The sequence below is a fragment of the Calypte anna genome, chromosome 2 (assembly GCF_003957555.1).
Source record: "Calypte anna isolate BGI_N300 chromosome 2, bCalAnn1_v1.p, whole genome shotgun sequence".
NCBI lineage: Eukaryota > Metazoa > Chordata > Aves > Apodiformes > Trochilidae > Calypte > Calypte anna.
Genome location: NC_044245.1, coordinates 98,818,474 through 98,830,944, shown reverse-complemented (window position 1 = coordinate 98,830,944; position 12,471 = coordinate 98,818,474). Strand labels below are relative to the sequence as shown.

General features: G+C 36.5%; 1 protein-coding gene across 1 annotated transcript in view; it reads right to left on the bottom strand.

Annotated features, from left to right (window-relative positions):
* PIEZO2 (piezo type mechanosensitive ion channel component 2) overlaps nucleotides 1–12,471 on the bottom strand; it is a 309,202-nt gene that overhangs the window by 253,934 nt on the left and 42,797 nt on the right. The window contains exon 2 of the mRNA XM_030444928.1: nucleotides 1,847–1,942. Within this exon, the coding sequence (XP_030300788.1) occupies nucleotides 1,847–1,942 (96 nt within the window). The remainder of the gene's footprint in view (nucleotides 1–1,846; nucleotides 1,943–12,471) is intronic.

Below are 12,471 nucleotides of genomic sequence, written 5' to 3'. Positions count from 1 at the left end.
GGGTTCCATATTTACATATTTGTATGTAATTCACCATCACTATTGTTACAACTGTTTATTCTCTCACTAAACCTGTTCTGGTTTTTTTGCAACTTTGAAGTCTCTCTCCTTATTTTCCTTTTTATCTTCCTCTGGGAGGGTAGTGGGGAGATAACAGAGAGCATCTGTCAACTAGTTGTTGGCTAAACCTATGACACTAGTGCTTGAAGAAGAACCTGGGGTATCTACAAGCTAAGGAAACAAGAAAATAGAGAATTGAGGGGTAAATCCAAACTGCTAAGGGACTACACTGGCAGAAAAAAAAAAAAAAGTCAATATTAAAGTTGGCCAGGAAATCACCAAATAGTGCCAAAATTTTTCAGGTAGGAATTTCCCTGAGATCCTGTAAATTCAGATGTTGCTATACTCAGTGTTTAGATTTTCCATTTCTTTAGGGAACTGTGCTCATTAAAATGGTCTGAATTTCCATAACACCTGACAATGGATTTGTGAGGAGAAAAATTTTACCCAAGTCAGTATCAGGTAAGGCAGTATAAATTCAGGACTTCTTTAAAACCCTTCATTGTTTTAGTGGTGTCATGAAACCAGCTTACTTTCTGAAGGATGCTCTTCACATTGTTTCCATCAGAAAACATGAGATTAATATGTTTGACTTCAGCATTGTGTGATATTTTGTGTCCTATTATGAGGGAGATTCAGGCAAACAGGAACAAGCAAGATTCAAGTGGTGCTTTGAAGTGCTGTCATCAGCAATCTCATCCAACAGGATACAAGGTGGCAGAGCACATCACTTTTTTAATAATGTAGTGATATCCTTACTGCAAATTCCACCAAAAGATCACAGACTCCAAAGTTTTTTTGACTTTCAAAGCCATGCCTTTAGACAGGCACCAGGCCCCTTATATACAGCAAGAATGTAATACATTTGGAATGGTTTCTATCTCTATAGGTTTGTGTAATTTTTTTCATATTTTAAATTGTAAAATTTGGTGTGTGATACGTTGTAGTGTAACAAGGCAACCAGGTGCCCCCAATTGCCAGGGAGTGGGCATGAGCTTGTGTTAAGCCCACCTGTGCCCAATTAGGGTGGGCCCCCACTGCGCATTAGCAGGATTAGGGGGCCAATAAAAGGTAAGGCCTGAGACACAGGCTCAGCTCAGTCCTGAGCACGTCTGCAGAGAGGTCAGTTGCTCTTGGAGCAGCAGCATCGATCTGGGCTAGTCAACTCTGAGAGCCATAGGCTTAGAGCATTGCTCGTGAGTCTCTGCTGGAACACCTGGTTGGACCTTGAAGTGCCGTTCCCTAAGAGAAGTTCATCTTGCTACAATAAGTTGATGCCTTATGTAGACAGTTACTTGTCATCTCTACCAGTAAGCCTTTTTAGCTTTTTTCACTAAGGCAGCTGTATAAAATCAGGATGAGAGTGATGTTTAAATAACTGTGTAAAATACAGTTGGATTAAAAATCTAAGACCACACATTTAATTCTCAAATATCAACAAATCCAGACTGGGGGCACAGTCTTCAAGTGGATGGTTTTTGGGGGTTAGAATCATAGAATCATGACCATGTCAGTATTCCAGGTGAAACAGGGCCATAAACAGTACCCCCAGTACCACCATCTGACAGCTCTGCCTGGGGTAAGAGTGTTATCATTTTTGGAAGTCCTTTATCACCAAAGCCAACATAGAGTGCAACTACAGTGTCAGGGCATTGACAGCATGTACTACAGGTTTGCTCACTTAACAAGGGGAAAACACTCAGGACTTGACCTTCTATTACACACGAGGCTTTTGTATATGCTGTGTCCACCAGACGTTCTGAAGGTGAAGCAATGAACATCTTACCTTGCATTGTTGTTTTTGTAGGTTCTGAAAACAGAGGAATGAGCAGGAGGTAGATGAGGTAGACAAAGGAGAGCCCATTGTAACGGAAAGCACAGGCTGCAAGGAGAGAAGAAAAAGGATTCCTTAATCAGCTTGGGATAATAACATTCAATAGCACAAAGGATTTCATATTTGAGTTTCCTATTTATCTCACCAACTTTTCACCATTCATTTAAACCATTTCTACACAAGTATTCAAGTTTACGCCTAAAATAAATAACATTAAATACACCTCTGACGTATTTCAGAGTAATATATATATTCAATTAAAGCATTAAACTGTTCCTCACTAAAACATATAGGCATGCATAAACCAGTATTTAAGGGCTCTCTTTAAGAAGCTACATATAATTTCATTAAATTAGAATTAACAATTATCACAAAATTAAATGACAAAAAATTAATTATATTCACATTTTAAATTACATGTCTAAAATCACCATTTAACCATAACGATGTCTTTAAATCATCACAGAGATCTTTGAGTTTTACTATTATCCATTTGTTTGCTACTAACAAGGTTGATCTAATGAAAATATTGTGAGTTACAAATGGAGATAGGACTTCATAGCAACTGGTAACCATTGTTATACAAGTTTTTCTACTACACTGCTAACATTCTCTAATATTTCCCTTTCTAATTTAAAAATTTGGTTCAAGTGTGTTTTCCTTGAAGTATCCCAGTCAGCAGGCCATTACAGGCAGCAACATAGCTACAGCCAAGGTGCATGTTCTCAAGGAATATCATGCATACTCTGTGCTGAAAGAGGAGTGTCCTTTCCATACAGAAAGGATAAAAGCAACAAAAAATGGCAAAATATCTGTAATTCCACTGTGCATCAGATGTTGGAATATTATGAGACCTGTCACATTTAGTTGTTCCCATGAGATAAGCCAACTGCAGAGGAGTCAGGAGATGAATTAACCTCTATATTTTTTTACTCATGGAACACAACTATTGTCAATTATTGTCAACTCTCAGCAATACCTGAAACAACTTAGTTTTGGAAGACAGCTACAGCCTGAAGTCCTTCCAGAGCCATGTATTCCAAAAGAAAACAAGTTTCTCCAGTCATCATTTTATGACGTTTTGTGGAGTCTATACTGGAAATAAGTAACCAACTGAATCATTAGTTGGCCCTCATCCTTATCACATTTATCCTTTTTTGCTATAAACACAGATCTGAGAAGTCTCTCTATTAACAAGCAAATGCATCCAATAGCTAGAATTTTTGTTTTCCAAAATAACCAATGTTTTGAATAAATTTAATTTCGTTATTTTTTTCTTCATTTGAATTCAAGTTCTGTAACTTAGCTAAGAAATGTGTGAACTTTACGAGTAAGCCAGGAAAGAAGGAAGGATTAGAGGAATCTACGCTCTACTTCTAAACTGAGATGATACTGCTACCAGCCTTGAAAAAAATCTTTCAAGCACTACAAATCTATTGAAGATTGATGGAGGTTTTTCAGAGTGAAATCCAGAATGCTTAAAGGCAGCTTCTCATTCACCTCTAAGAATTTAAACTCTGATTTCTCCTGCCACTTACCACTTAAGCTCCCTTTATAGCCACAGTCTTTACAGACCAACTGAAGATTTACACCTACACTTGTAACCAAGTAAACTGCAAGATAAATAGGACCTATTTCACTGGGAATTCTTTAAACAATTCTTTAAGAGATTTAAAGTGAACGTACTTGAGAAAAGGGAGTCAGACCTGCTGTTAGGAGCCTGCAGACGTTTTGCTATGGCCAGGTGTGGCCTTCTTGGAATGAATGGAAGGAAGGACACTCCTGAGATCAGGACAAATCCCTAAATCAACATTTTAGCAAGTTTATTTTGGGGTTGAAAGAAGTTTTGTCATTCCTAGGAAATGATACAGTAATGGTTCAAGGGTAATCCGAAGGCTTTTCTGCCTCAAGAGGAAGGATCAATGCTCTGAGTAATTCTGGTGACAGAACAAAAGCATTAGCAGGTAATAATGTTATCCAGTTATTAGAGGGCTTGTGTCTATAAGCTTTTAGCCATGTTAATCAGCTTACTTCATTTTGCTGCAAAAAACATATTTTTTTCTTTCACAGAATCACAGAATCATAGAATTGCTAAGGCAGGAAAAGACCCTTAAGGTCGAGTCCATACTTGTCCTCACCCTATCACCCTATTCCTTTAGAACTGAGCTTGCTACACTCCTTGCAGAGCACCTACCACTTTTTTCTCAGTACAAAGATAGAAAACAGCACCTGTGTGATTGAGACACCCTCCTTTATTATGACACTAATAAGGCCTTCCTAACATGTCAATGTAAAATCTTAGAACCTCTACTTATACTGAGGTATCTTCCAGCAAAGTAGTAGCTTTGGTAAAACACTGCCTGGAAAGCCAACATTTATCTAAACAGCTGCAACAGCACCAGTGATGCATCTCTCAGAATTTATAAATTAAAACTCCCAAAACTTAGCTGCAACATTAAGTTCAGTCTATTCATTATTTCCATAATGTGCTTCTTTCTGTTTGCCTAGTATATTCTGCTGAATAGACTGGTGCTTACAAAGCTAATTTGCCAGAGCAAAGAGCATGACTGAACATATTTTTAGCAAGACATTACCAACATCAGGTGCACTGTACTTATATATTTACATTCCACTGCAACATTATTTGTCAAATACATGTAATTCTACGTTCTAATACTCAGAAATATCTGTTACAAATGAGTATCATAAAATCAGCTTCAGTTTGTTCCTGATGCAATAATGAAGGGAAATTTTAAAAAAATTTTAAAAAGAAAATAATAATTAAAAAAAAATATCAAAAGATCCTATCCTCTGCACTCCCTCTGGCATTCTCAAAGTCTCTTCTACCAAAGGCAGATGTACGGAGATGTCCATCACAGTGGAAGTCCCGTTTGAGGTCAATGGAATTCCACCAGCAGGAAAAGCACCTACACAAATTAATTTCTTGGCAAACTATGTGGTACAGAAATTTCTGGATATTTGGGTTACATCGGTCAGTTTGCACTATTTTAGCATAATTTTAGCATTTTGGGCTTGTTACCTCTTCTAGAAATTGTCTAATCGATAAGCAAAATTAAGTTCAGAGAAATTATTATTGAACTATATTTACCTCAAAAATTTACTGCTTTCTATTTCTAGACCTGAGGAGACTGTGTTCTCAAAAGCTTTTTTTCTCTCCAGTTACACACACTGCACTATTAACAGAGACTATTTCTCCATACAAACCTTTCTTTATATATTTTCTATATCTATAATATAGTCTTATATATGGTTTTGTATAATTTTTATAAAGGGTTCTGCAGAGAGATAGATATTTTGAAGACATTTGGTGAAAAGGAATATTTTGTAAGATGAATGTGCTAATTTTATTAGTATCCAGGAAATCCTTGTTTCCTCTTTTAAGAAGGATGGACTTGCCTAAAAGTAATACTAAACAAAAAGCTCCAATAGGTAAAAATACCTTACATTCAAAGTCCATATACACTGTCTTCTCTTCAGTCTCATTTTTAAATCAATTTATCACCATGTTTTCTAACAGCCTCTAGGAAAAAAACTCAAGAAATGGGATTTTCACCTCTGGAGTTCTGCTACTGTTTAGAGTCAAATGATAGCAGTAATGCAGAATTGTGAAAAGACAAAAACACAGCTACTGATACACAGTATTTAAGTATATTAGAAGAAAACCTAGCTTTTTTTATCATTGGCTGAAGTATTTTAGGGGACTCCTCCTGAGTGGCAAGAGTGCTTTATAGCATGTAGGATTGACTTTTCTATTCATAAGTGATTACTTGAACTGTTTTTGTTTTACTGCATAGCATGTGGAAAAAATGCCTTTAAAGGCAGGATCAGAATGTCATCTAAGACAAGTTACAATAGTTTCATACATCTTCATGCCATACCAGTCAGAAAAGAAAAATAATAACATGCAGATGTACAAAATTTACAAAAGGCTGACATGCAAGTTGCTTGTAGCATTAAAGAAAACATAGCTGTATAATATTTAATTTTTCTGGCATCTAGTCATTTGTTCAAACAAATGAAAAATTACAGTCACAGATAACTGATGTTTTTCTTTCACCATGTCTGTAAATGTACTCATAATTCACTAATCCTGCTACATGTAACACATAGTTTAAAAAAAATTCACAAAATAAAAAATCTCTAAAGCCTGCTCTACTGACATATTCTGGGACTAATAGAGACCAGAAATCAATTCTGAGCACTTAAATCTTTAACAATGAAGAACACATTTTAAAATATTTTTAAAGTTTTGTTAGGGAATTAGTTATAATGCCATTATACAGATAAAACTACTCAAGTAAGAAGAATAACATTATTATAATAAAAAAAATCTTTGCTATTATGCTACAATCACTAGAGCAAATACTTGTGTTTGAAGCCTTAAAAACATTGTCCTGAAAGCTAAACACTATCTGTAAGAAAATGATCCATAATTTCTGTTAAATAACAACATCAAAATATGTTAGAATTCCTTAGGCAGGCTCTACCTATGAACTGAGCTCTTATTTCTTGAAATTAAGAGGAATTGACATTACACCAGGGAACTTATAGATTTTAAGGGCTGCTTATATATTTCTTGGCATAGTCAATAAAACAGTCAATATCACAGCACCGAGGATATTCATTATTATATGTTGCTTTTTCTAAATTAAAAAAAAAACAACAAAAACAGCACAACAACCAAATATGCATTTCACTGTGATTTCACAAAGTCATTGTCTAAAAATCTGTGAAAAGAAAATACTCTTACATGACATAGCTGCCAAAATTATATTTCCATTGCCTTTCTTAGACAGTACTTCTCAATGTTCCAGATTGTGGTGTATATATGCTCTACACATACGCATTAAAAAAAGCAAGGGACTCCCAGGCACCCCAATAGCCCACAATATGTGACTTGTTAAGGAACTCAGATGATGTTTGCTCAAACTAATTTATTTTGAACCATATCTTTAATGCAGAATTAAAAAGAAAAATCCGATTTTTAATTACAATAAAGTTGTAATTGTAGTACTTTGTAGTAGCTGTACTACTACTTCTTAGACTCACCATCAAGTTTCTACATGTACGTACTGGGTTTTTCCAAGTGAACATCACAATTCTGACAGCTGATATATGTTACTGTTTTATACTCATTTCAAGAGAGGAATTTGCACTGAGCTTGATCTTAGAGGTGGAAAAAATTGCTTCATGAAAGATGTGTTTAGCTTCATTCTACACAAATTTTAAAACACATTCCAGTCAGAAGTGGAAACTACATGTTCAAAAATCATCAGTGCAAGCATAGTACCAATGGGACAAGTGAAAATGTGAAGGACAGGTGAAGATAAAATTAGTCATTGACTCAATATTTCTGAATTTGCCTTCCTAAAAAAGCACTGTTGTTAACATTAACAGAATAATGTATTGCTTGCTGTACCCTTTTCTCTTCAAGAACTATGTAAGAATGTAAAATGTAAAATTTTTTTTTACTATGTAAAATGTAAAAACATTTCTATGGTGGGCTTGAGAACATTATACATATCCTTATGTAATATATATATATATTCTTAAGAGTTATCCTCTGCAGACTAATGTGTTCACACTAATGTGTGCATTAGCATGAGAAAAGCTTGATTTTGCCAGCTACAAGAAAGTCATGTGTCTTCTACCTTCAGCAGGATATTGCCTCGTGTCTGCATCCTGTTTTAACAACTTTACAGCTGCAAGATTATTAGGAAAGTTATGCAAGGATATTCTTTGAGATTGCTACCTTTAAACTAAAATTTGGTTTAACATTCCTGCTTATTTTTCCAGTGACAGAAAAAACACTCAGCAAAAATATTCATTGGAAAAAGTGCTCCTGTAAAAATATCTAGCCTTGAGCAGGCCAGGGCTGTTGGCTGAAAAACAGAGCTGATGCTGTCCACACATTCTTATACCCAGCTGATCTGAAATAAATCTCAGAAAGCCCGGGGCCAAAAAATGAACAGGAAAGGGAATTGGTAGCTGATTGATCTCTGAAACGACTCGGTCTCCAGGAGGTAAAGTGTCCAAATTTTAAAGCCAGGAGAACTCAGCGCCATATTCCTGTCTCTAATGCTATATTTTTTCATGGTTTTACCATGGTTAATGTCGTATTTTCTACCAGTTACATCCTCAGAATTCTGAAAACACATTATTAAGATCTAATTCAGATGAACAAAACAGGTCAAAGCAGACAGCCTTTTCTACTAGGTGAACAAGATACTGACAAAAGCCCAAGATCACAAACTGATACAAAAGTTAGAGTAAAACAATCACTAAAGCAAATACATCTCCTCCAAAGTAAGGTGCTGCACAAGGCCATCCATGAATGAATACCAGAAATGGTCAACTCTTCCATGAGGATATACAGCTAAGATTCCTCTGGATTCTCCAGAAAAGTTTTCTAATGACATGAGAATTAAGCCTTTCTACTTTTGTTGCCCTCTGGTAAGGCAATTACCAGCCAGTTCCTGTATTATTTAGAATATTCAAAGTTTGGGGATTTTAACCAGAATCACCTTATTGGACACCAAAAGCTGCCGAACTAAAGCAAGTAGGTCCTGCATTGGGCCATCTGGACTCAACCTTCAGGAGACTAGATTTGCTTGAGAAAAATTAATCACTTTTGAGTAATTCCATTTCACGTAATGTTCATGACAGATGAGATTGCAATTACACACTGCCGTGCAAGACTTTTAAGTGAAATGCATGTAATCTTATCATTCTTTTAGAGCAAATTAATGGTTATAGCCTCTGGTGTGTAGTGCAGAACCATGCAGAACTATGTCAGTTCAGGAAAAGTTACCTCCTACCTTACCTCAACCAATACTTCCATATGAAACAGCTCTGCTGATAACACCATGCTAATGTATACCACTCCACACCACTGCTGAGCCAACATGTCAACATGCTGCAGCTTTGTGCAGTATCCTGTATCTAGTGTGTGTTCTCTTCCAGACAGAGTTTTTTACTTTTATTTTTTGGGGGGGAGGGTGGGAAACAGGCATGCTTTGATAAACAGATAAATAGTGTGCATTTGGTTCATGTCAGCACTTTTCCAATCACACTTTTTCACTGGTCAACACTCATCAAGAGAGATGCCTGCTGGACAGACATCCAGTGCTGGACCACTTTTCAAAGGGTTGGGTTACTTGGGGTTTTTTGCTTTTACCTTTCCCCCCCTTTCCTCTCTTTCCCAGGGCAGCAGTTTCAGTAAGCTTTCCATCAGAAACCATCTGGAACCAATTTTAACTTTGTGGCAAATATTGTCTGGGAATTGAGTGCAGAGAGAAGAGAATACAAAACACCTTGTTTGCCTCTTTAAGCTCTTAGGGACAGGAGCTATGCTCCACAGGAAAATTAACAGAAAATATCAGGTGTGAGAATAACAAACTCATCACCATAATTCAGAAGAATATATTTTAAAGGAGTAAATGCTCTCACAAGCAAATTCAGCGTCAATATCCTCTACTGACATGACTAAGTAGGCAAGTATTTCCAAAGTAAAAAACATGATGGAGATTATCATCAGTAATTTTTCCCACTAGAAAGATCTCCTTAACATTACAACACATTTCAAGCTCTGTAGCAGACTGGAACTAAATTAAGACTTTCCACTCCCTCTTAGATTGCTTTTAGGTTCTGACATTTTTATGTTGTGTTGGTAATCTCTTATCAAACTGAGAGAAGGTTATGGGGTTTTTTTTATGAGTAGTTTGATTTATGATTTTTTGACACTTCTTTATGTGTCTACCTTTCAGTTGCAGTCTCTTCTTTCACTGTGATTAAAGTCAATTGCAGGTACACTCTCCTCCCCTCACCCCACCTCATACAATTAACACACGCCACAGTAAACTCCACTCACAAAACAGTGGTCCTAAACTCTAGAAACACAAAAATAAAAAATAGAAAAGAGTAACAAAATACAACTGGCAATGAGTCTCTTCATAACAAAGAGTTCCATTACAAAATAGATGGTAAATCCATGTTGTCCTTCAGGCTTCATGATCAGGAACAGCATACCAACCACTGTAATACTGAGCACTCCATTTGATAAGCTCATTTCACTAAAGTCACAACATTCTCCATTATGTGTACACCTATATTCATTCATTGGTCTGGGAAGAGGAAGAAGACATCGTATTCCTCCACCTGTGGAAAGGAGACTGTCCATGTTCTCACCCCTGCTCCACAAACAGCTCTTCTTTCCTAACCACTCTCTCTAGGAAAATAACTGAGAGCTAAAGAAATCACACTGCTCCTCATTCATTTTCATGGGATGAGAAAAGTGTGTTCCTTGCCCCTCCAACTTCTGAGAGAGCAGTCAGGCTGCACTGGGAAGAGCTCCATAACCCTGGCAAGACTCAAGCTAAAAATAACAGCAAACGCAGAACACAGATGACAACCAAACGTCACACAGGGCAGCTACTAAAACACAACCAGGGACAGATGTGGAGACAGTTGTGTGACAGAGAGACCTCCATGAGCAGAAAGTGACCAAGACCTTCACTGAAAGATGGTAAGAAGCCAACAGACACCAGAAACGGCCACTCAGTGAAACACTTCCAGCTACTTGAAGTTAAAATTTCAGCACGTTACCAATCCTTCACAGCCACCCACACTCATCATCTTTTAAAACCCTTAATTCACCATAAATCAATTGACGTAAGATGCAGAAAGAACCAAGTTTTTTGGTGGGTTTTTGTTTGGTTGGTTTTGGTTTTTTTGTGGGTTTTTTGCCAACTGTTGTTTACACTGACTCCAATCCTAAAAAACCCTGAGTCAAATGGAGGAAAACAAAAAAAAAAACCTAACCCAGATAGAACCATTTGAGGAATATAAACATGAATAAACATCTGAGAGGTGTTAACATTAAGAAATATGAGCATCATTAGTGAAGTGACAAATATGAATGCAGTGTTTAAAACTCTGCCACTATTTATTCCAGGAGAGGAAAGGACAGATAAACTTCTTTTCTTGGCTCATCACTAGAAAAAGGGCTAAGAGGGTTATGACTGCAAGCTACACATCTGGGTGATGAGGGAGCATTTCAGACAGTGTTACAAAGCTACAGTGTTTACAAAAGGAAAAAGAATTTTAAAATTAATTATCTTCTGGATATCTATCTACTACATAAAGCAGATGCAAGCCCCTCACTCTTGCAGTGCCACTATTTCAAACTGATGTATCTTGTACAAAATAATAAATCACTTTTTTTGTTTCAAGAAGAATTTTGCATTTATTTCTTTCCTTAAAATATGCTAAGTCATCTTCTCTTATTGTGAAGAAGTTGAGTTTTGATCTACTATAGAAATCTACTCAGGAATCCCAAGAATTGCCTTGCAAATTATTTATTGTAACTAGGAACAAGGAAAGGATTCTAGAGGAAACAAAGACATGCAGAACCCAGGGGCATATAAGGCGACTTTATAAATGGAAATCTGGTTTGATCTGTAAGATTGCTTATTCTGGAGAATTAGTATTTAAAGCAGGTTGACTTGAAATGAAATTTCACATTCACTCTGCAATATAAAGTCCTCTGTGAAAAACTCATTTTACTATGAGTTTTAAGTACAACACTTACTGAACATTGACTGAAAACCACCTTTCAGAAGCTTACCATTGAAACAGAACCATGGCCTTGCAAAGATTTCAAACAGAAAGGTAGAGTGCATATAATCACTTAAGAAATTATAGAACATCATCTTCATTGTGCATTTATTTTGAGTAGAAACATTCTCCAGAAAGAAAAAGGCTCATACATTAACACTGCACCTATTTCTATGCACGTCATTGAAGGCACTTTTTTTGCTCCAAAGCTCTGCAATCTGTGGTACTCAGTTCAAGTTGCCAAATCTCTCATACTTGTGCAAGGCCTTCTTCCACATACAGCAATTCCCCCAGACCTTTGATAAGCTTCCAGCCAAATTTTAAGAGCAAGACTCGAAATTCTGAATGATTTAATACCTCTTTCATGTTTATATAACAAACCATTGTGTCCTCCAAGAATATAATGCGGGAAGAAAGAGTTTAACTTGAAGAAAGCTTCCCAAGCAGTTAGTAATCTCATCTGTTTACATCTAGAGTCAATATGAAGTCTGACTACATATGTCTTTGGAGTCAAGCCACTGTCCTGAAGATATCCAATGATACTATGAAGGATCCCATCAGCATAAAAAGTAAAGCAGTCACATCCCACTAAGAAAACTACAGTTCTGGCTTCACCACCACATAACTTCTTGTGTTCTCAATGCAGCTAATCATGAAGTAAAGGACTGTTTGTTGCAGGGGAAGAAAGAAACAATAAAAACCTTTCATCTTTAGATATGTTTTAAAAACATGAAGTTTGGTACAGTTAAAGTGAAGGGTCACAATGTGAATCTTCATTCTCAAAATGCATGTAGCCCTACTCAAGAAACTGCACCTTCCCTCCTCCCCCAAAAAACACACACACACACAAAAAACCCAAAACAATAAAAGCAACCACCAAAAAAACCCCTGGCATCTAATTAAAAACCAACATCTATTTAATTGGGCTCACTTAAATGAGT